The sequence below is a fragment of the Leucoraja erinacea genome, chromosome 2, assembly GCF_028641065.1.
Source record: "Leucoraja erinacea ecotype New England chromosome 2, Leri_hhj_1, whole genome shotgun sequence".
NCBI lineage: Eukaryota > Metazoa > Chordata > Chondrichthyes > Rajiformes > Rajidae > Leucoraja > Leucoraja erinaceus.
This window is the reverse complement of record NC_073378.1, coordinates 41,881,178-41,905,093: the sequence shown is the minus strand read 5'-3', so window position 1 is coordinate 41,905,093 and position 23,916 is coordinate 41,881,178. Positions and strand designations below refer to the sequence as shown.

The following is a 23,916-nucleotide window of genomic DNA, read 5'->3' as shown; positions in this document are numbered from 1 at the left end:
CATATCGTATCACTGTCAAAGTGAAGGGGCAGGCGATGGGATGGGCGATCGCTTGCGTTATAATTCGTGGCCTTGGACAGGGGAGCGGAATCGATAGGGCTTTGATCGGAGAGCACAGTGTGCTGCCGCCTCTCCTTCTCTCCGCGCTGGATGAGTGCAGATTGCGGCGGCAGCAGCGGGTGGCGCCGCAGCTCCAACCACTGCTTCTGGTCGCGCATCTCTGGGGAGGGGAGTGGGAGTGGGAGCGCTGGGGAAGCTGGATCCAGACGGATTGAGGTTGGAAAGCAGAGAAGACAGCAGCTGGGGCCGTGGAGGAGGAGAGGAAGGAAGCAGGCAAGCAAGCGCCGAGCAGCGTTAAATATGGGCGGCCCCACGGTGTTGGCGCCCATCGCCTGCCGCTGACTGAAGGATGAGCGGCTTTTCGCGCTCCGCCGCTCTCCTGCTCTGCCTGCTGGGCTGCAACGTGTGGAAAGCGGTCACCAAAACCTTACGGGAGCGGCGCGCACAAGGTAGACGGCGATGGCCGGGGTCCGGAGCGGGGAGAGGGGTAGCCTGTCTGTGGGTTGGAGCAAAGGGAGGCAGCGGTGGTCGTGGAGAGAAGAAGGGGTGGTGTGTATGTGTCCGTCTATATGTGGGGAAGGGTGCTGTGGTGTGTGAAGGGGTATGGTATGGGGTAGTGGTGTGTGTGTGTGACTGTATATGGGAGGGGTAGGGGTGTTGTGTGGGAGTGTATGTCTGTGTCTGTATGTGCTGTGGGTGGTGGAAGTGTGTCCGGCTTCCCCGCGGCTTTATCCGGACCCTGTTATTGTGATTTGAACAACAAACCCCGGGACGCGGCGGCGGGAGGAGGGAACAATGAGTCTCCTCTGGCAGTCCTGCAGTCCGTAACCGCAGCCCTGATGCCTTTCCCTTCTCTCCCCTCCCTCTCTTTTCCTCGGATTTAATAAAGAGCAGTGTCAGGATTCACTATTTAAATTTGTTGGGGGGGAAAAAAAATCAGGATAAGATGCCAGAGGTCAGATTCACTGGTTACTTTGATTCATTTCCCCCACTAATTACAAAATCGTTTTTTTTTCAAGGGCCGTGTGAGTTTATTTTTTTTTTTAAATGCTGTGAATATAATTTGGGGCTGGAGCATCGGTGGGAGCGGTGGCGTAAAACTAGCACAGCGCGGGTTTGTAAATGTATTGGCTTCAAAATGAACACGTTGCTCCGGAGGAGACCCTGGCCGAGGATCGCCTCTGCTCGCCCTCTCTCTCGGTTATTACTATTAAGGGTCATCGCAGAGAGATGCCCACCCGGCCGCTTTGCTTTATTTCATTTTAAAGTCACAATCTCCTGCGGCTTGTTAACCCGACCGGTTCCTGGCACACTAATACCGGGCTTCAGCAAGGAGTGACCAACCCCAGCCCTCTGGTTTGTTTGCTGACATAATATTCTATGCCATGAATCTTTATGCTCCGGCATGGACCGGCGATTAATCTATTTCCTCGGTACACGCCCCGACCGCCGTACAGAAGATAGATGATGGGTATCCAAGTATGCTATTTCAGGGGGGGGAAATACCCTGTGTACAAAATATGGAAAATCGTGGCTGATTGTGTGGAATGGTGGGGTAGGCTCAATGGGCCGAGTGGTCACCACCTCCTCCTAATTCCGTTCATGCATAAATTTAATAAATGTAAGCCATTGCATGTGTTGTGTTGGAGATATCTTGCGTATTGTTTTCGGACGTTGGAGATTGGCATTAACAATATATCTGAAATGTAAAAAAATGCATAAACTGAATAGATATAGAGAGGCCAATATGGCTTGCTTTCCTTTATCTTGATAGATGTTCTTGAAGTCTCATTGTATACATATTTATCTCTTGTTTTCTGCAAATAAATTGTGATAATTTATCGAATCACAAACAATAATGAGCTTATATACAATGTATTTATCAAAAAGACATGTTAGTCTAAATACAGATGTCAAGCTATGGAGGCTAGTGAATCCTACATTATATTTTTCCAGCAATATTTTAATTTACAGTGCAGTAAATTCTAATATACATTTGGTCATATTATTCATTTCTTTTGTCCAGTTGCTGCGAATGGATAAAACGGGAGCGTTCAATTTCAAAATTTTGTGAAACATGCATCGTTACTTGTCAGAATTTAAAATATATGTAATAAAATGTTGAATATTTTTAGCATTAGTAATGATACCAAAAGTCAGTTCTAAATTTGGTCAACATCAAATAAAGGACACTATTCATCAAATTAGGTGCCCAATAGACAGTCTCCAGATTTGAGGAAGGACATTCTTGCTATTGAGGGAGTGCAGCGTAGGATCACGAGGTTAATTACAGGGATGGCGGGACTGTCATATGTTGAAAGAATGGAGCGACTGAGCTTGTGTACACTGGAATTTAGGATGAGAGGGAATCCTATTGAAACATAAGATTATTAAGGGTTTCGACATGCTAGAGGCAGGAAACGTGTTCCAGATGTTGGGGGAGTCCAGAACCAGGGGCCACAGTTTAAGAATAAGGGGTAAGCCATGAAGATGAGGAAACACTTTTGCACAGAGAGTTGTGAGTCTGTGGAATTCTCTGTCTCAGAGGGCGGTGGAGGCCGGTTCTCTGGATACTTTCAAGAGAGAGCTAGATAAGGCTCTTAAAGATAGCGGAATCAGGGGATATGGGGAGAAGGAAGGAACGGGGTACTGATTGGGGATGATCAGCCATGATCACATTGAATGGCGGTGCTGACTTGAAGGGCCGAATGGCCTACTCCTGCACCTATTGTCTATTGTCTGTTGCTCTAATTTTGCCCACTAATCTCACTGGCTCTCGCTTGTTCATTTTCCTAGTTACATACTCAAAAAATTCCAGAAGATTAGTAAAGCATGATTTCCCCTTCATAAATCCATGCTGACTTGGACCGATCATCTTACTGATATCCAAATGTGCTGCTATTTCATCTTTTATAATTAACTCCAGCATCTTCCCCACCACCGATGTCCGGCTAACACGTCTATAATTCCCTGTTTTTTTTTTTGTGAATTTCCTTCAGTTTCTCCGTCACCCGCTAATAGTCTAAGAAACAGAAACAAATTGAGCTTTTCTCTTTACTCCTCTCCTCTTCCTCAGTTTTAAAAATGAGCACAGTTGGGATCAACTATTTTAAATTTTGAGAGAGAAGAAAAATCAGGTTGATGTTCCATAGGTATGAATTGCCCAATTGTCCAAAAACCAGGAACAAACACAAGTAAGAGTAAAGGGCCTGTCCCACTTAGAAACATAGAAACATAGAAATTAGGTGCAGGAGTAGGCCATTCGGCCCTTCGAGCCTGCACCGCCATTCAATATGATCATGGCTGATCATCCAACTCAGTATCCCGTACCTGCCTTCTCTCCATACCCTCTGATCCCCTTAGCCACAAGGGCCACATCTAACTCCCTCTTAAATATAGCCAATGAACTGGCCTCGACTACGACTGCCCTCAGTGGCAGAGAGTTCCAGAGATTCACCACTCTCTGTGTTAAAAAAAATTCTCCTCATCTCGGTTTTAAAGGATTTCCCCCTTAAGATCCTCTCTCAATCTCCTAAATTCTAGAGAGTATAAACCAAGTCTATCCAGTCTTTCTTCATAAGACAGTCCTGACATCCCAGGAATCAGTCTGGTGAACCTTCTCTGCATTCCCTCTATGGCAATAATGTCCTTCCTCAGATTTGGAGACCACAACTGTACGCAATACTCCAGGTGTGGTCTCACCAAGACCCTGTACAACTGCAGTAGAACCTCCCTGCTCCTATACTCAAATCCTTTTGCTATGAAAGCTAACATACCATTCGCTTTCTTCACTGCCTGCTGCACCTGCATGCCTACTTTCAATGACTGGTGTACCATGACACCCAGGTCTCGCTGCATCTCCCCTTTTCCTAGTCGGCCACCATTTAGATAATAGTCTGCTTTCCTGTTTTTGCCACCAAAATGGATAACCTCACATTTATCCACATTATACTGCATCTGCCAAACATTTGCCCACTCACCCAGCCTATCCAAGTCACCTTGCAATCTCCTAGCATCCTCCTCACAGCTAACACTGCCCCCCAGCTTAGTGTCATCCGCAAACTTGGAGATATTGCCTTCAATTCCCTCATCCAGATCATTAATATATATTGTAAATAGCTGGGGTCCCAGCACTGAGCCTTGCGGTACCCCACTAGTCACTGCCTGCCATTGTGAAAAGGACCCGTTTACTCCTACTCTTTGCTTCCTGTCTGCCAGCCAGTTCTCTATCCACATCAATACTGAACCCCCAATACCGTGTGCTTTAAGTTTGTATACTAATCTCTTATGTGGGACCTTGTAGAAAGCCTTCTGGAAGTCCAGATACACCACATCCACTGGTTCCCCCCTATCCACGCTACTAGTTACATCCTCGAAAAATTCTATAAGATTCGTCAGACATGATTTACCTTTCGTAAATCCATGCTGACTTTGTCCAATGGTTTCACCACTTTCCAAATGTGCTGCTATCCCATCTTTAATAACTGACTCTAGCAGTTTCCCCACTACCGATGTTAGACTAACTGGTCTGTAATTCCCCATTTTCTCTCTCCCTCCCTTCTTAAAAAGTGGGGTTACGTTTGCTACCCGCCAATCCTCAGGAACTACTCCAGAATCTAAAGAGTTTTGAAAGATTATTACTAATGATAAATACACTTGGGCGTCATTTGCGCGTCACGCAGATGGCGTGCAAAGATTTTGTACATCCCAAAATCCTGGGGCGACGCATGCGACCGCTCGTCACTGTCTACGACACCACGCACCATGTGCGCATCACGTGCGTGTCACAACGCATGCGTCATGATGTGTAAATTATGACGCGCAAGTGGGACAGGCCCTTAAGAATCCCACTTTAATTTCAGGACATATGACAATAAAACACTCTTGACTCAAAATCTGATTTGTAATGAAAGGGGTGCACAAGTGACAGTCATTTGTCAAAGCATCAGTGACAATGTATTAATTGCCTATCCTTCGCTGTTCTTACTAAGCCATTGCAGGGCATTTCCAAGTCAAATACATTGCGGGTGTGGAGTCACTTCTTGGCCAGATCAGAATTATGAGCAGAATTTTATCAGAATAAAAGGAGATGAAGAGGAATGACTTTAGTCAGAGGGTGGTGAATCTATGGAATCCATTGCCACAGACGGCTATGGGGGCCAAATCAATGGATATTTTGTGGCGGAGATTGACAGACTCTTGATTATGTTACAATAGAACTTTATTTATCCCAGGAGGGAAATTGGTCTTCCAACAGTCATAAAACACAACACAAAATCAAAGTGATGAGTGGAAAGTCCAAGATTGGGGATGTGCAAAAATTGGGGAGGAGGGGGGGGGCAAGGAGGAAGGGGGAGTCAGTCTACCCCAAGACAGAATGGGAAGGAGTTGTACAGTTTGATAGGCACAGGGGAAAATAATCTCCTGTGGCATTCTGTACTGCATCTGTTGCTGAATATGTTCCTCAGGTTGACTCATGGAGGGGGTGAGCTGTTTTGTTCAAGATGCTCTGCAGTTTGAGGGGTATCCTCCCCTCCAATGGATCCAACCATCCCCAGGATGGAGACAACCTTCCTGATGAGCTTGTTGATTCTATTGGTATCTGCGGCCCTCCCCCTGCTACCCCAACACACAACAGTGAAGAAGATGGCACTGGCCACCACCGATTGATAGAATATCTGCAGCATCTTACTGCAGTCGTTGGAACAGCAGAGCTTCCACAGAATGTACAGATGGTTCTGTCCCTTCTTATACAGTGCCTCAGCATTCTTGGACCAGTCCAGTTTACTGTCCAGGCAAACTCCAAGGTAGTTGTACTTCTTGGTAAACTGCACACCACTCAACTGAGCCCCCCCCCCCCCCCCCCCCCCCCCCCCCACTGGTGTAGCCCACAATTGCAGTCATCCAACAACATCTGCAGGTGGCAGGAGTCCGAGTTCATCTGGTCCGAGATATAGATGGTGAACAGGAAGGGAGAGCGGCCCTTGTGTTGCTCACGACCATGTCCGAGATGCAGATCTGTAGCCTGACAAACTGTGGTCATCCAGTCAGGTAGTTGGTGATCCAGGACACCATTGGAACATCCACCTGCATTATTGTCAGTTTGCTCCCTAGCAGTGCAGGCCGGACGGTGTCAAAAGCACTGGAGAAGTAAAAAAATACATAATTCACGCAGTGCTTCCCGGCTTATCCAGGTGAGTATAGGAACAATGCAGGAGGTGGATGATGGCGTCCTCCACCCCCAAGGTGTCGGATTATGGGGAGAACGCAGGAGAATGGGGTTGGGAGGGAGAGATAGATCAGACATGATTGAATAGCAGAGTAGACTTGATGGGCCAAATGGTCTAATTCTGCTCCTATAAATTATGAGATCACCACAATGGGTGTTTCCTCCCCTCAAGGACATCAGTGAGCCAGATGGGCCATTTTGGCAGGTTGTTACCTCTGCAGTCATGGTTATTACAGAACAGTTAATAAATTTAACGCTGTGGTGCTGGGGTGGGATTAGAGATTAAATATCTTAATTGTCTAAGATTCTGGATAACATCCAACTTTTTAACTACCCCTATTCCGTAGGTCTCTATTGAACACAATACATTTAAAAAATAAGAGTTTGGAATTATAAGGATTTATTTTGGTAGTTCCAAGTGTTCATGAGATGGTGGTTGTTGTTCCAAAAGGACTTCGCTCTTTGTCCCAATTGTATTCCCACCCTAATGTCGAAGAGGAATACTTTAGTATGCTGGTTTTTACACAAATCCGACCATGGAGTGAAATTTGCCTTTCTTAGAGTTTATGCATTAGGAAGATATTGTTGAAATAATCTCAGTGAATTGATGTGCATCCTGTTGTGGAACACGACTGGTGGGAGTGGATAAAGTCCAAGGGAAATCATAGCATTTTCTGTTCTTCATGATTATGATTGGTCATGAAGAGTATTTCATTCCTGCCATAGAATTGGCGCATGTATGCTTTCGCTCCACCTTGTAGCGTTTTGGGCCTGACACAAAGTCAACAGACATTACAAGCACATCTTGCCTTCTACCCCTTTGACTGTTAGGATAAGGGCATACTAAGTACAACTAATGCAGACAATAAAAACTACATTATTGTAAAATTCTTCATATTTCAATTTACAACATTATTTTGCATCATTATTTTCATCAGTTGCAGAAGACTGGGACTGTGCATTGGCAAGTGTCTTTTAATTTATCCGTTATTTCAACATTTCTCTGGATGATCAAAAATATGGATAGCATAGAATACAAAAATAGGGGTGTAATGCTGTGAATCTATAAGGAGCTGGTCCAGCCACATTTGGAGTATTGTGAGCAATTTTGGGCAACATATCTGAAGAAGGATGTGCTGGCTCTGGAGAAGGTCCAGAGGAGGTTAACAAGAATGATCCCAGGAATGAATGAGTTAACATATGATGAGCGTTTAATGGCACTGGGCCAGTGCTCACTGGAGTTTAGAAGAATAAGGACGGACGTCCTTGAAATGTACTGAATAGTAAAAGGCTTGGATAGAATGGATGTGGAGAGGATGTTCCCGCTAGTGGGAGAGTCTAAGACTAGAGGACATAGCCTCAGAATTAAAGAATGTTCCTTAAATGAGGAATTTCTTTAGTCGGAGGGTGGTGAATCTGTGGAATTCTTTGTCACAAAAGGAGTGGAGGCCGTCAAATGATATTTTAAAGGCAGAAATAGATAGTTTCGTGATTAGCATGGTGTCAAGGGTTATGGGGAGAAAGCAGGAGAATGGGGTTGGGAGAGAGAGAGATAGATCAGCCATGATTGAATGGTGGAGTAGACTATGGGCCGAATGGACTAATTCTGCTCCTATCACTTATGATCTCATGACCATCTTGGATGATTTGGGCTGAGGGCTTGTTTCAGTGCTGTATGTCTCTGACTAGTATTGCATGATACACTTGTTTTATGTTTGTGGAGAATAAGTAAAATGCTTTAACTTTTGCTTTGTCCCTTCTTCAATATGCAACCAAATAAATGAACAAGCTCAGTTCAGAATGATCAGAAACAACATCGTCTCATAGGATCACTCACTAATTTCCCACATTCAGATGGAAAGAGGTTGACTCCTGGATGTCTCAGTTCACCACATTTTATGTTGAACAATATATATTTTAAAGTAAATATACATGCTATTACAAGAAATAGAAAAGTATTAACTGCTTTTGTAGCACCTTTTAGTCATGGCAGAATCAAAGGGCTGTGTGTATGGTGGTGCTGATTGGCCTGAAATGTAACCGACACACTGTTTCGACAAATGCAATCAACCTGGTGTGCACAATCAAATAAGATCAAATAGAACAAGTAGTTAACCATATAATAACCATATAACAATTACAGCACGGAAACAGGCCATCTCGACCCTTCTACTCCGTGCCAAACACGTATTCTCCCCAAGTCCCATATGCCTGCGCTCAGACCATAACCCTCCATTCCTTTCTCGTCCATATAACTATCCAATTTATTTTTAAATGATAAAAACGAACCTGTCTCCACCACCTTCACTGGAAGCTCATTCCACACAGCCACCACTCTCTGAGTAAAGAAGTTCCCCCTCATGTTACCCCTAAACTTCTGTCCCTTAATTCTCAAGTCATGTCCCCTTGTTTGCACCTTCTCTCCTCTCAGTGGGAAAAGCTTATCCACGTCAACTCTGTCTATCCCTCTCATCATTTTAAAGACCTCTATCAAGTCCCCCCTTAACCTTCTGCGCTCCAAAGAATAAAGCCCTAACTTGTTCAACCTTTCTCTGTAACTTAATTGCTGAAACCCAGGCAACATTCTAGTAAATCTCCTCTGTACTCTCACTATTTTGTTGACATCCTTCCTATAATTAGGCGACCAAAATTGTACCCCATACTCCAGAATTGGCCTCACCAATGCCTTGTACAATTTTAACATTACATCCCAACTTCTATACTCAATGCTCTGATTTATAAAGGCCAGCACACCAAAAGCTTTCTTTACCACCTATCTACATGAGATTCCACTTTCAGGGAACTGTGCACAGTTATTCCCAGATCCCTCTGTTCACCTGCATTCTTCAATTCCCTACCATTTACCATGTACGTCCTATTTTGATTTGTCCTGCCAAGATGTAGCACCTCACACTTATCAGCATTAAACTCCATCTGCCATCTTTCAGTCCACTCTTCCAACTGGCATAAATCTCTCTGTAGACTTTGAAAATCTACTTCATTATCCACAACCCCTCCTATCTTAGTATCATCTGCATACTTACTAATCCAATTTACCACACCATCATCCAGATCATTGATGTACATGACAAACAACAGTGGACCCAACACAGATCCCTGTGGCACCCCACTAGTCACTGGCCTCCAACCTGACAAACAGCCATCCACCATTACTCTCTGGCATCTCCCATTCAGCCACTGTTGAATCCATCTTGCTACTCCACCATTAATACCCAACCATCGAACCTTCTTAACCAACCTTCCATGAGGAACCTTGTCAAAGGCCTTACTGAAGTAAGGCCTTTGACAAACTCCTCATCAATTTCTCGAGTAACCTCTTCAAAAAATTCAAGAAGATTAGTCTTCATGTTCTTAGTCTTCATTAGTTCTTCATGCTGTGCACGCCATATGCAAGAAGAAGATGTGGCGTACATCAGCAGCTCATTTTACCTTCCCACTGTTTTTCTTTCCATAGATTTCAATGCACGCTGTATCTCATGTTCGCTAACTTCATAACCCAAAGCCCGATTAAAATATTTGCTGATGGAAAGGTGCAGAGAAATTGTTGCCAGGACTAATGGGGCTACACAGGGAGTGGTCGGGCAGGCTAGGACTTTATACCGTGGAGCGCAGGTGACGGGTCCATGGATAGGAAAGGCTTGGAGTGATATGGGTCAAATGTATTACATTTTACTCCTCCTCTCTCCTTATTAAATGAAATGAAATGATTCAATTTATTGTCATTGTCAGTGTACAGTACAGAGACAACGAAATGCATTTTTAGCATCTCCCTTGAAAGGGAGACACAGGGCGTCGCAGTGTGCCCGCGCCTGCCGCCGTAACATTCCATTACAGGCAAAGGTGGGTGAAGTGTCTTGCCCAAGGACACAACGACAGTATGCACTCCAAGCGGGATTTGAACCGGCTACCTTCCGGTCGCCAGCCGAACTCTTAGCCCATTGTGCTATCTGTCGTCCTCCGACACCCTTTTTGTCTCCTTTTCACCTCTAGCCTTTTTTCACTTAAGGGTCTGTCCCACTTACGTGTCCTTGGCATGCAAATTTCACAACCTCATCATCGCGTTGAGGCGCACGGGCATCGTAGGGCCGCGCGGGGCCGGTCCCATTGAGAAGCGCGGAGGAGTATGGAGTTGTGCGCGACATCGCGCGGCGCTCCGAAATTTTTGTAGCGAACGAAATCTTCCCGCGCCAACAGCCTGTCGCGTAACTGACGGCCAAAGTGGGACAGGCCCAAGATACTGGCGCAACGGAACGTTTCACCTCCAACAGCAGCAGAAGCAGACAAACGATCGCCGAGCTCGGCCTGGGACTCACGACCATTGCGCACCAGATCCACTCCCACTTCTACTCCCAGAGCGGGGCCAATAAAATTGAAGATAGACACAAAATGCAGGAGTAATTCAGCGGGACCGGCAGCATCTCTGGAGAGAAGCAATGTGTGACGTTTCGGGTCAAGACCTTTCTTTCAGACTAAAGAAGGGTCTCGACACGAAACGTCACCCTTTGCTTCTCTCCAGAGACGCTTCCGGTCTCGCTGAGTTACTCCTGCATTTTGTGTCCATCTTCAAATGACGTCACGCACTCCAGACGGCTGTGCAGGCGAATGAAGTCGTGTGCGACCTTCGTGGGACCGTCGCGCCTCAACACGACCACAAAGTCGCGTAGTTAGCGTGCCAAGGACATGCAAGTGGGACAGGGGCTTTACTCTCCTATCAGCTATTCAAACCCCCCTCACAGGTATATCCACCTACCACTTGCTAGGTTTCTCCCAGCCCAACTCTCTTGTCCAGCTTTCTCGCCCTACTACAATTAGACTGAAGAACCGAAACATTGCATGCCTTTTACCCTACCTGACCAGTTGAGTTCCTGCAGCACTTTGTAATTTGTTGTATCATTCATTAATGCTGCGATTGGAAATGCATGCAGCAAAGAAACGTTTTAATGGGGATTTTAACTTTCTAATCTGGTAACGAACCAGTTTTGAAAATGCTCTTTAACATTTATGATTTAATTTTAACTTAAGGAAAATGGACACCAAAAGGCAAAATAATGTGCAGATAGCCCTTTAAACAGATAATGGTGATATTCAAGTTGGAAAAGTAGCAACCATGCTCAATAATTATCTTTGCATAAGGATTTGTAATTGCAAACTAGGATAATCTGCTGGACATCCTGTGGAAACTAGTATTAATCAACGGCATGATCTTGCCAGAATTACAATAATGTAATAATAATGAAGAAAATATTGACATTGAAGAATGAGAGATTTCTAGAACCAGATATTTTTCACCATATCCTTTTAAAAGGTGATAAGTTAGAACCTTACAAATACCATATATAAAATCTAAGAGTTTTGTTGGGGGAAATTTGTTCCGTTTTGTAAAAAAATATTTTCAAAAACACTGGGTGTCATGAGCACCTATCTGGAAATTGAAGGTTGGAGTAGCAGGGAATTGCATAATGGATAGTTTAACACCTGTTATTGGGGAATTACTTGAGTCATTAATTTAGAAAACCATGAATGGCCAAATTTAATGGGTTTTTAAAAGATACCTGTTTAACTTTTTTGAAGCGATTATGATGGTGGCTAGGCGTATGTGCATGAATATTGTATGGAATTCAAGAAAGCATTTAGTGGGGTCATTCATAAAAGACCATTGGATAAAGTGGAAAGTTGCAAAGTGAAATTTGCTGACCCAACTAGCGAATTGCATGATAATAGGAAATGGATTAGGTTTAGGTGTATTATCGTCACGTGGACTTGGATACATTGAAAAGCTTTGTTTTGCGTGCTCTCCATTCAAATCAGATAATACTACACCTAAATACAATCCTTTGTATCATCTGCAAACTTGTAAATGGAGCCGAATTAGGGATAATATTCAATTCAATTCAATTCAATTCAATTTATTTGTCATTTGAACCTCATTGAACCTAATAGGGGAGAAAGGGCCGACCATGGCTGACAAGGGACATCAGGGACAGTATAAAAATTAAAGCGAAGAAGTACAACGTAGCAAAGATAAGCGGGAAGCAGGAGGATTGGGTAATGTTTAAAGAACAACAGAAGATAACCAAAAAGACAAAACGGGGAGAAAAGATGAGGTACGTAGGTAAGCTAGCCAAGAATATAAAGCAGGATAGTAAAAGCTTCTTTAGGTATGTGAAGAGGTAAAAATTAGTTAAGACCAAAGTTGGACCCTTGAAGACTGAAAAAGGTGAATTTATTATGGGGACAAGGAAATGGCAGATGAGTTGAACAGGTACTTTGTATCTGTCTTCACTAAGGAGGGCACAAACAATCTTCCTGATATAGTAGTGGCCAGAGGATCTGGGGTGACAGAGGAACTGAAGGAAATCCACACAGACTGAAGGCTGATAAATCCCCAGGGTACTTAAGGAAGTGGTTCTTGAAATCGTGGATGCATTGGTGATAATTTTCCAATGTTCTATAGACTCAGGAACAGTTCCTGTGGATTGGAGGGTAGCTAATGTTATCCCACTTTTTAAGAAAGGCAGGAGAGAGAAAACTGGGAATTATGGACCAGTTAGCCTGACATCGGTGGTGGGGAAGATGCTGGAGTCAATTATAAAAGATGAGATAGCCGCACATTTGGATAGCAGTAACAGGATCGGTCCGAGTCAGCATGGATTTACGAAGGGGAAATCATGCTTGACTAATCTTCTGGAATTTTTTGAAGATGTAACTAGGAAAATGGACAAGGGAGAGCCAGTGGATGTAGTGTGCCTGGACTTTCAGAAAGCATTTGATAAGGTCCCACATAGGAGATTAGTGGGCAAAATTATGGCACATGGTATTGGGTGCAGAGTGCTGACATGGATAGAGAAGTGGTTGGCAGACAGGAAACAAAGAGTAGGGATTAACGGGTCCCTTTCAGAATGGCAGGCAGTGACTAGTGGTGTATGTAAGGCTCCGTGCTAGGACCGCAGCTATTTACAATATACATCAATGATTTGGATGAAGGGATTCAAAGTCACATTAACAAATTTGCAGATGACACAAATCTGGGTGGCAGTGTGAACTGTGAGGAGGATGCTGTGAGAATGCAGGGTGACTTGGACAGGTTGGGGGAGTGGGCAGATGCATGGCAGATGAAGTTTAATGCGGATAAATGTGAGGTTATCCACTTTGGTAGCAAAAACAGGAAGGCAGATTACTATCTAAATGGCGTTTAAGTTAGTAAATGGGGAAGTACAACGGGATCTGGGGATCCTTGTACATCAGTCTATGAAAGTAAGCATGCAGGTACAGCAGGCAGTGAAGAAAGTGAATGGCATGTTGGCCTTATAACAAGAAGAATCAAATATAGGAGCAAAGAGATCCTTATGCAGTTGTACAGAGCCCTAGTGAGACCACACCTGGAGTATTGTGTGCAGTTTTGGTCCCCTAATTTGAGGAAGGACATTCTTGCTAGTAAGGGAGTGCAGCGTAGGTTTACAAGGTTAATTCCCGGGATGGGGGGACTGTCATATGCTGAGAGAATGGAGCAGCTGGGCTTGTACACTCTGGAGTTTAGAAGGATGAGAGGGGTTCTCATTTAAACATATAAGATTGTTAAGGGCTTGGACACGCTAGAGGCAGGAAACGTGTTCCCAATGTTGGGGGAGTCCAGAACCAGGGGCCACAGTTTAAGAATAAGGAGTAAGCCATTTAGAACAGAGACGAGGAAAAACATTTTCTCACAGAGAGTGGTGAGTCTGTGGAATTCTCTACCTCAGAGGGCGGTGGAGGCAGGTTCCCTGGATGCTTTCAAGAGAGAGCTAGATAGGGCCCTTAAAAATAGCGGAGTCAGGGGATATAGGGAGAAGGCAGGAACAGGGTACTGATTGTGGATGATCAGCCATGATCACATTGAATGGCGGTGCTGGCTCGAAGGGCCGAATGGCCTACTCCTGCGTCTATTGTCTAATGCCCAGCACTTCCAAAATGGGCTGCAACTGTTCATTAGATTTATAAAAGTTAGAGCTGACATTTATGAAATCAAAGTTGAGATAATATAAGATTCTTTACAGCCAATGAAGTACTGTAAACATGTAATGTGACAATCAATTTGTATATAATGACCTCATAAAATAAAACGATAAATCACTACCAAGACTGTTTTTAGTAAGGCTGATGGAGGGATGAAGGTGGGCACGTTTTTGACTTACCTTTTTTTTAAAACTGTTGTCATGAGAACCTTTGTGTTCACCTAAGAAAACATTCCATTGAAACCTGAATTAAAGACCTCAGACAATGAGTAAGAAAGTCAATGCGTTTATAACATCCCTTCTTTGTCCTGATGCTGCAAAGAAATTCACAAGCTAACTTCTTTGTGTCAAACTGCAGTCACAGCATTGGTTACGTTTGCTGACAATTCATGTGCTGCAGCATTGCACGGACAGGAATAAAGTAAGATGCCAGTATACATGTTTCCATGGTGTGGATAAATGTTGATTGAGACATTATGAAAATTCCACCTATTCTTTGCATAGAATTTTAAATCCACATGAGCAGGCAGGTGAAAGTTTTGTTTTATACCTCCTAAGTACTTTTTGACAATGCAGCAGCACTTTAGCCGAGCTCAGGGTATCATATTGACTTAAGAACTAAAGTAAATGGGTTGACTTGAAACTACTACCTTCCAACTTGGGTGAGTTTCTGCCAATTTTTGGCACTTCAGGATGAAGTTTGTTTTTTAAATGATTAATTTGAAGGTATATTGAAAATGGAGGTTCTAGCTTCACTCCTTGAAGGTTGACAAACATGCTACATAGTAGATGCAACGAGACATGGGTGTCATGGTACACCAGTCATTAAAAGTAGGCATGCAGGTGCAGCAGGCAGTGAAGAATGCGAATGGTATGTTAGCATTCATAACAAAAGGATTTGAGTATAGGAGTAGGGTATTAGTGAGACCACACCTGGAGTATTGTGTACAGTTTTGGTCTCCTAATCTGAAGAAAGACATTCTTGCCATAGAGGGAGTACAGAGAAGGTTCACCAGACTGATTCCTGGGATGTCAGGACTTTCATATGAAGACAGACTGGATAGACTTGGCTTGTACTCGCTAGAATTTAGAAGATTGAGGGGGGATCTTATAGAAACTTACAAAATTCTTAAGGGGTTGGACAGGCTAGATGCAGGAAGATTGTTGCCGATGTTGGGGAAGTCCAGAACAAGGGGTCACAGTTTAAGGATAAAGGGGAAATCTTTTAGGACTGAGATGGGAAAAACATTTTTTACACAGAGAGTGGCAAATCTCTGGAATTCTCTGCCACAGAAGGTAGTTGAGGCCAGTTCATTGGCTATATTTAAGAGGGAGTTAGATGTGGCCCTTGGGGCTAAAGGGATCAGGGGGTATGGAGAGAAGGCATGTACAGGATACTGAGTTGGATGATCAGCCATGATCATATTGAATGGCGGTGCAGGCTCGAAGGGCCGAATGGCCTACTCCTGTAGGCACCTATTTTCTATGTTTCTATGTTTCTGTGTTAACATGCTGGTGTTATAGGTCTGGTTAGGTAAGGGCATAGGTTTCCGTCTCATAAATTCTAGGAGCAGAATTAAGCCATTAGGCCCATCAAGTCTACTCCGCCATGGCTGATCTCTCTTTCCCTCTCAACCCCATTTTCCCGCCTTACTAATTGTTTATTAGGTTGATTGAAAGATATAGCATGGAATCAGGCCCTTTGGCCCACCGAGTCCATGCCGACCATCTATCACTTGATCACTGCTTGTTTTCCTACAATTCCGGTTCCAATGGTGAGTCCTTGACAAAAATGTTGACTAATTCTCTCCCCACAGATGCTGACTGACTGGTTAAGTTTTTCTGCCAATCCTTGCTCATGTGTTAGATTCTGGTGACATCAGATACCTTCATGGATTAAACAAAAACTAAACAACAAACTAAACGTTAACAATAAATGCTGCCGTTTTTAACGTTGTCAATGCTTTGTAATCACTTGGGAGGCAGTTCTTAACTCAGAGAGCAGTTAGAATATGGCACTGACTATCACAAAAGATACATTTGAGGTAAATAGATTAGGCACTTTCAAAAGGAAGCCATCTTAGTGCACCAGAAAAAAAATACGCTGAATGCAAAAGGCTAGGGTGTGAAGAGACTTGAAGTGCTACAATTTCACTGGGTTTGAATGCCCCATTTGTGCTGGAAATCCTTTCGATTTTATGTAATTAATTCGATAGATTGTTGGCAAAAACAAAATCAATTTCAGTGATTTCCTCTGGAAACCAGGGATTACAGGAGTCCTGGCTATGACTTATGAATCGTCATTAGACACAGGTGAGGTGCCAGGAGACTGGAGGGTGGAAAATGTTGTGCTTCTATTAGGAATGGATGCAAAGAAAAACCTGAGGCCTGTAGACCTGTAAACCTAAGATCTGTAAAGGAAAAGTTACCGGAGAGAATTCTGAAACTCAGACCCTATATTATATTATACAGTATAATGTCAATAATAGGTAAATACAAACTTCTCTAATAACACTTTCAGTCTTGTTTCCAGCCTGGCCATTGAACCTGTTGGCATGTTTAAAAAATGATGAAGCGAAATGTTAACTCTATTTCCCCCTCCACAGTTGATGCCACACCCGCTGGGTATTATTAGCATGCTTTATCTCTATTTAAGAACTCCAGCATTTAAAGTATTCTGCTTTTGTATTCATCTCGGAGTAGGGTAGAGCATTTCAAGATTGCAAGTTTAGATATCCAGCAATGAATAAGGACTCGACAAAAAGTCATAAGGTCTTCCTCTCACTTTTGTTCAAGTATACAATTTCCTGCTGTTCACAGCTAAGCTAAGCTCCATTTACACAGTAGTGGAGTAAAGGGCCTACTTACCCTCCAGCTCGATGATTACTTACTGAACTATGAAGAAAGACTGGATAGACTCGGCTTGTACTCGCAAGAATTTAGAAGATTGAGGGGGGATCTTATAGAAACTTACAAAATTCTTAAGGGGTTGGACAGGCTAGATGCAGGAAGATTGTTCCCGATGTTGTGGAAGTCCAGAACAAGGGGTCACAGTTTAAGGATAAGGGGGCAATCTTTTAGGACCGAGATGAGAACAACATTTTTTACACAGAGTGGTGAATCTCTGGAATTCGCTGCCACAGAAGGTAGTTGAGGCCAGTTCATTGGCTATATTTAAGAGGGAGTTAGATGTGGCCCTTGTGGCTAAAGGGATCACGGGGTATGGAGAGAAGGCAGGTACAGGATACTGAGTTGGATGATCAGCCATGATCATATTGAATGGCAGTGCAGGCTCGAAGGGCCGAATGGCCTACTCCTGCATCTACTTTCTATGTTTCTATGTAGGGGGAAAGGATTTGTGGTCAGAACAAGCTTTGTCTCCCAAAATGTTGGAATAAAACTTTTAACCTGCTAAGTGCCTGCTGGCATACCCAAGACTGTTGGAACAGTCAACATATTTGGGTTTTAGTGCTCTTCCGTTTGATTTAACAATGCTGAAAAAAACAATTACCTGAATTTTTGAAGTTATTTTAGAAACTTGGAATATTTTTTATGTGAAACTAAATTGCCTTTGACTTGTCTATGTTGTTTTACTCATTGCATTAATATGCTGCCACAGTTTTTTTTTAATGTTACTTAATCAAGAAATGACTTTGTATGCAAACATTTGCCAAAATATGCATGGCCGAATTAATCAAATAATCTATCGGTGTAGTAACTGAATACTAATTGGCCCCTGTAGTTACACTTTCTTTATTCTTATAATAATGGAAATCTCAAAGTCAGACCAGTTCACTTGTTTTTGTGCTGTTGCATTGATAATGATGCATGAAGACAATTACTTTACATTTTATTTTGAAGTCACGTGAGTGACTACGTGAAGAGCCCGCCAGTCTGCACGCGCGAGTCGGAGCAGTTCGAAACTGCCCTGGCAGGTAAGTAATTATACTTTCAGCGGGCCGCTGTGGACAGCGGGCCTGGAGAAGCTGATAGAGGTGGCCGGTCTTGGGCCGCCGTGCAGGCTCCATTAGGAGCTAGATTCAATTGTGGCTGCCGCCGTTGGAGCTCCAAACGGGAGCAGGTGGCCGAATTTGGAGGCCGTCGTGGAAGCTCCATAGGAGTCCGGTTTCGTTATTGCCTGCCGGCTGGTAGTTCGCTGCTAAGATTAGCAGCAGGCGCTAGTTTAAATATAGCCGCGGCTAGATTTCGACCGCTGCTAAAGATAACAGCAGTCGGTGTTAGCCGCGGCCAGGGCAGCGAACGCTAGGTAAGCTCAGCTGCCATAGCGCCTATAAATGTTGTAACATAGATGTTGCTGAGGCAGCATACGCCGTAGACCAGCATATAGTGCATGCTCTATTTGTAGGGGCATTTCGATATACTACAGATCTTTAATTGAAGTTAAAAATCTGAAGAACTGATTAAGGTAGTTATAAATAGAGCTGGCAGTTTTTAATAGCGGTTGCTGTTCGGTCACGTTTGTGACTATCGCAGCAGATAGGACATTTATTATCATACACCATATGGTGTAGTAAAATTTGACTTGCCATTACCGCATAGAATGGGGCTCCACTGGAACGGGCGGCTGTTCGGAGGAACTCCATTGAGGCTCCAGAAAGCTCCTGGCTTGGGAAGCCTTTTTTCAGCTGTGTCTATTAGACACCTGTGGAGCAATATCTGGTGCAGGGTTGTGTCATGATAATTTCCGCTCGGTAGAGGGGACCGTTGGAGATCTTTCATGAGAGACCCCAACCATGTGGATATCGACAAAGCAGTCGAATCTTTGATCCAAAGCTATGCTTCTGTTTAGGGGGCACCATCCTGTTTGTTATGGCTGCCCAGTCTGCAGTTGTCTGTTTTTTCACTCTTTTATTTATTTTTAGTGTGTTTTAGTGTTTTGTTTTTGGAGTTCTAGTCTTTTTTATGTGGGGGGGGGGGAAGGGGGAAACTACTTTTCAGGGTCCCTACCTGGTCGGAGAGGCGGCTTTTCTCCGGGCAGTATCTTTGACCCGTCATCGCGGCCTACCAGCAGGTCTGGAGCGGTGTTTCCTGAGGGGGACCACCCAGAACCTCGGCTTCAGCGGCGGCGCAGTGCTGGAGCGCTATCGTGGAGTGGGCGATGCCTTGCCCGGGTCGCCGCGCTGGAGCTCCGGTGAGCTGAAGACCGCCGATGAAACATCGCGGAGCTGCGGGACTGTGGAGCGGCGGCGCTGAACTTTACATCGGGAGCCTGGGATCTCTTGCCGAGATCACCAGTGGTGGAGCTCCATCCAGCACGGCCTGCCGGCTTCAGAAGCCGTGGTCTCCAGTAAGGAAGCGGCCGTTCCAGGTTTCCCATGCCGCTGAGAGGGTTCTCCCGATGCCGGAGCACTACCATCCGGCGAGAACGGCCTGGAACATCGGGCCTCCATAATGGTGACTGCGGAGGCCAAAATAGGCCCGACTATGGGTGGACATGAGATGGGGACTGGACTTTGTGCTTTCCCTCATAATGGAAACCATTGTGGGGGAATGTTTTCTATGTTTAAATCTCTTTATTATTGTTATGTCCGTATTCTTTTTTTATGTGCTGAAGCATTTCGCTACACCTAGGTGTATGTGACCAATAAAATAACCTTTGAACCATTGAAATCATATGAACTGTGTTTCGTATACCGGAGGCATTACAGACGGCTCCAGTAATTTGCCTGTGACAACACTGGCAGGGTTGCAGTATTTTCTCCCCCTCTGTCTAGCGGACTATTGGGAAGAGGTGACTCCGATTATAATGCCGGCTCATGAGTCATATGGGGGCCAGAGGCCTGAGGAAACAACACCTGGTACAGGGTTGCGCTCTATTTCGTCCCTGAAATACTCCGTTGAGGCTCCAGAACGGAGCAAGGACTCGGAATCACTAGCAGGTGCAACCTGTCTGGCAAGTATAACAAATATTGATGATTTATACCGACAGAGCGCCGATCTGCACAGCTAGAACTGATTCGGCTCCTAGAGGGAGCAGCTTGGCAACCCCGAGTCGGGGCAAAGTCAAAGCCAAGTCTGTGGGACAAGTCCTGTTGGACGGTTTGGGTCAAGGGGATTCTGTCCCCACATCTATGGCAGATGTGATTGGCCGTTTGTCTCAATTGGAACATCTGATGAATCAGATGGTGGCACGAGAAATGCTCCGTGTTACGGAGGCATGTACAGGCAGTTCGAATCATACGCCTGAGGCAGCTCCTGGTTCAGGGTTGCAATTTTCCTCCCACTCGGATGAAAGGAGTGTTGGAGATGGTGCCATATAATATGCTCCGTGTTACGGAGGCATGCACAGGCAGTTCGAGTCATACGCCTGAGGCAGCTCCTGGTTCAGGGTTGCAATATTCCTCCCACTCGGATGAAAGGAGTGTTGGAGATGGTGCCAAATAATATGCTCCGGTGTTACGGAGGCATGTACAGGCAGTTTCAAGTCATATGCCTGTAGCAACTCCTGGTTCAGTGTTGCAATTTTCCTACCACTCGGAAGAGTATCGGAGATGGTGGCACAAAAAATATGCTCCGTGTTATGGAGGCATGTACAGGCAGTTCGACTCGTACGCATGTGGCAATGCCTGGTTAAGGCTGGCACTATTTCTCCCACTCTACGGGAGTGTCAGAGATCGGTATGGAGCTGACTCCGAACATGAGTATGTGCCTGAATCCCATGCTTTAATGCATGATGTACGAGAGTTGCGTAAGGAAGAGCTGCCTGCTCTTGCCTTTCAATTTCCTGGTACCTCGGGGACGAGCAAGCCACTACAATAGGAGTTGGCCAGCGGCATCAGCTACCTAACATCACACCAGCTGAAGAAATGACAAGCATGACAGACAGGGTCTGCAAATGGAACTTCGCTGAAGATCCAACATGCAAATCGACCCGGGTTCAGAGAGTTGCTGCATACTAACCTCTATTTACATTTCTGCTCAGTTAGTAGAGTTGCTGATTCATTGGAAACATCTTTGTCATCCTCTCTGGGATAGGTACCTACCAGCAGGAAGCTGGTCTGGCATATAATATTTTTTATCGGACCTGCAGGTTCATGTTGTGAATCAACAATGTATTTATAATAATCCGTAGGCACTCAATACCAGTATTCCTGATTGAGTGGCGGGTCGAAGAGATTGTGTTGTGCACTCTGGCGACTCACACAAGTGGTTTCAGTCAGAGGACTGTGAAGCATTTCCTGATTCAGGTTTGCATTTTGCTACATTGGCAGGGAACACGTATTCCCACATCAAGGGGAGACTGTCTTTTCAGCTCTAGTTATAAGGTTCCGTCCGTATGGTCAATAAAGGAACGGTGGTTCCGAGTGGAATCAGTGACATCTCATCGGACGATGAGTGGTCTGGCCAAGAACGAGAGGGGTATATTTCTGATACTTCTCAAGATTACAGAAACAGGGAGCATGCCGAATCAGGTTAGCATTTGGCTAATCTGATCATGTGTTTAGTTACCCAGTTTAAGATGGATGATTGGCTTTCAGCAACTTAACTGATTCAGAGAATCGATCTTGAAGATGCATACTTTGCCATATCTATACACATGAGGCATAGATTATCTGGTGTTTTGATAACATAGCCAGTGGTGGAAGCCACTGCTGCCCTACTCAGATGAAAGGGCATTGTGTCATCGAGTTTTAGATAATATGCAAAATTTGCAGCTGATAAATCTTGGAGGTGATCAGTAGATACCTCTTGCGATATTAAGGATGAGGCAACATGAAATTTAGTAGTGCCAATTTTGCCTATTCATTCAGGTCATGGTAAGGCGACTGAAGCAATTCCTTTTTACTCGGTCACAAGTGATGGCTGGGGATGCCTGTCTTCTCAGGCAGCTATGGGAAGTTTGTGAACAAAATATGTGAGTTACATTTAAACGGAAGTAACAGAGGTTTGTGTGGCTTTCAGTTTGAGCCTAGAGAAGCGTTTATGTGATAGCACAATTGACATTGCTTGTGCTGCTTTGTCATTCTCTGTAGTACCATAAGTGGGACAATAAATGATTGGTTATTCACCCACTGTTCACTAACGTTATGCAGGGTGTCTTTTATATGACCACTCTAAAAGCCTACACTCATTGTAGTGTGCGATGTATATCAGTAAATTATTATGCAAATATTCTTCTACTGTGTTCCTAATGGGAGCAGTATCTTTAAGATGATTATGCTTTCAGCAACTGATCTCCGCACAAAGAACACAGTCTTTACTCAATCTCTGGCTCAGTCTCTGGGTCATAACTGACATTGTTATGGGAATAATCTCATAAGCAAAATGGGCATGGTTGCGTACATTTGAAGTTGACAGCATACCTACGAGAGCAGAAATTGGGGGTGTCATTAGGTATATAAGTGCACTGAGCTTGCCAGTACCTATGAGATGAAAGATAGTTTCTTTATTGTTATTCAATAGTCTCAAGATATTGCTGATGGCTCATTAGCAGCCAATAGAATGGATAGTTCCCTTCCATCATACAGCAAGAGGCTTACATAGTGCGTGTTAATAAATTATAAAATTTGTTTGAATATGTCTGGATATTTGCAGATAGAATTCTGCAGTGTTGCATGAGTTATTGTCTAACTCAACGTCAATTGGGACTATGGTCCGGTTAAGAACAATGGCCATGTATGCAAGTTAGCATCATGGTATTAATAACCCATGGTTTTTCTACCATTAATGGTTTATCTGTTTAAGTGTTTCACACATAGATTGGGTTACTGCATGAAACCACAGAGCTTTGAAGTCTTCACGTAGTCACTCACGTGACTTCAAAATAAAATAGAAAGATTAAACGCAAACTTACCATTTGAAGTTTGATCTTTATTTTATGAGAAGTTGAAGTGAGGGAATGCGTGCCCTCCACTCCCAACCCTACTCATCGGGTTCATGTGTTTAGTTACCCAGTTTAAGATGGATGATTGGCTTTCAGCAACTTAACTGATTCAGAGAATCGATCTTGAAGATGCATACTTTGCCATATCTATACACATGAGGCATAGATTATCTGGTGTTTTGATAACATAGATCATTCGGTAGTTCTAAGGTCGTTAATCTTTCTATAGCTTAGGTCAGCAACTATTCTGAGGTTTCATACAGCTGCTGTAAAGATTGAAGTGCATGCGGACTGGCGGGCTCTTCACATATTCCCTCACTTCAACTTCTCATAAAATAAAGATCAAACTTCATACGGTAAGTTCTCGTTTAATCTTTCTATTCTCTGTAATTGATCATTTTTTATTTATTTGACCACACGTTAGGCTGCTTAGGATGATGAGAGCCCACGGTATCAAGGGGCAGAAACTGGCATGGACAGCACATTCGCTGGATGGCAGAAGACAAAGAGTGGCAATAAAGGGTGCTTTTTCTGGTTGGCTGCCAGTGACTGGTGGAGTTCCGCAAGGGTCAGTGTCGGGGCCGCTACTCTTCACGTTGTATATTGACGATTTGGATGAGGGGATTGAAGGCTTTGTGCCAAAGTATGCGGATGATACGAAAATAGGTGGAGGGGCAGGTAGTGTAGAGAAAGCAGGGACTCTGCAGAAGGAGTTGGACAGGTTGGGAGAGAGGGCAGAGAAATGGCAGATAGAGTATAGTGCAGCAAAG

General features: G+C 44.2%; 1 protein-coding gene across 2 annotated transcripts in view; it reads left to right on the top strand.

The window, feature by feature from the left end:
- Nucleotides 1–204: 204 nt before the first annotated feature.
- Nucleotides 205–23,916, top strand: part of fam171a1 (family with sequence similarity 171 member A1) — a 189,685-nt gene continuing 165,973 nt past the window's right edge. The window contains exon 1 of one of the 2 annotated variants that reach the window (XM_055655733.1): nucleotides 205–509. In XM_055655733.1, coding sequence (XP_055511708.1) covers nucleotides 410–509 — 100 coding nt within the window. In that variant the 5' untranslated portion in view covers nucleotides 205–409. The remainder of the gene's footprint in view (nucleotides 510–23,916) is intronic. The other variant, XM_055655753.1, reaches the window with a different exon arrangement.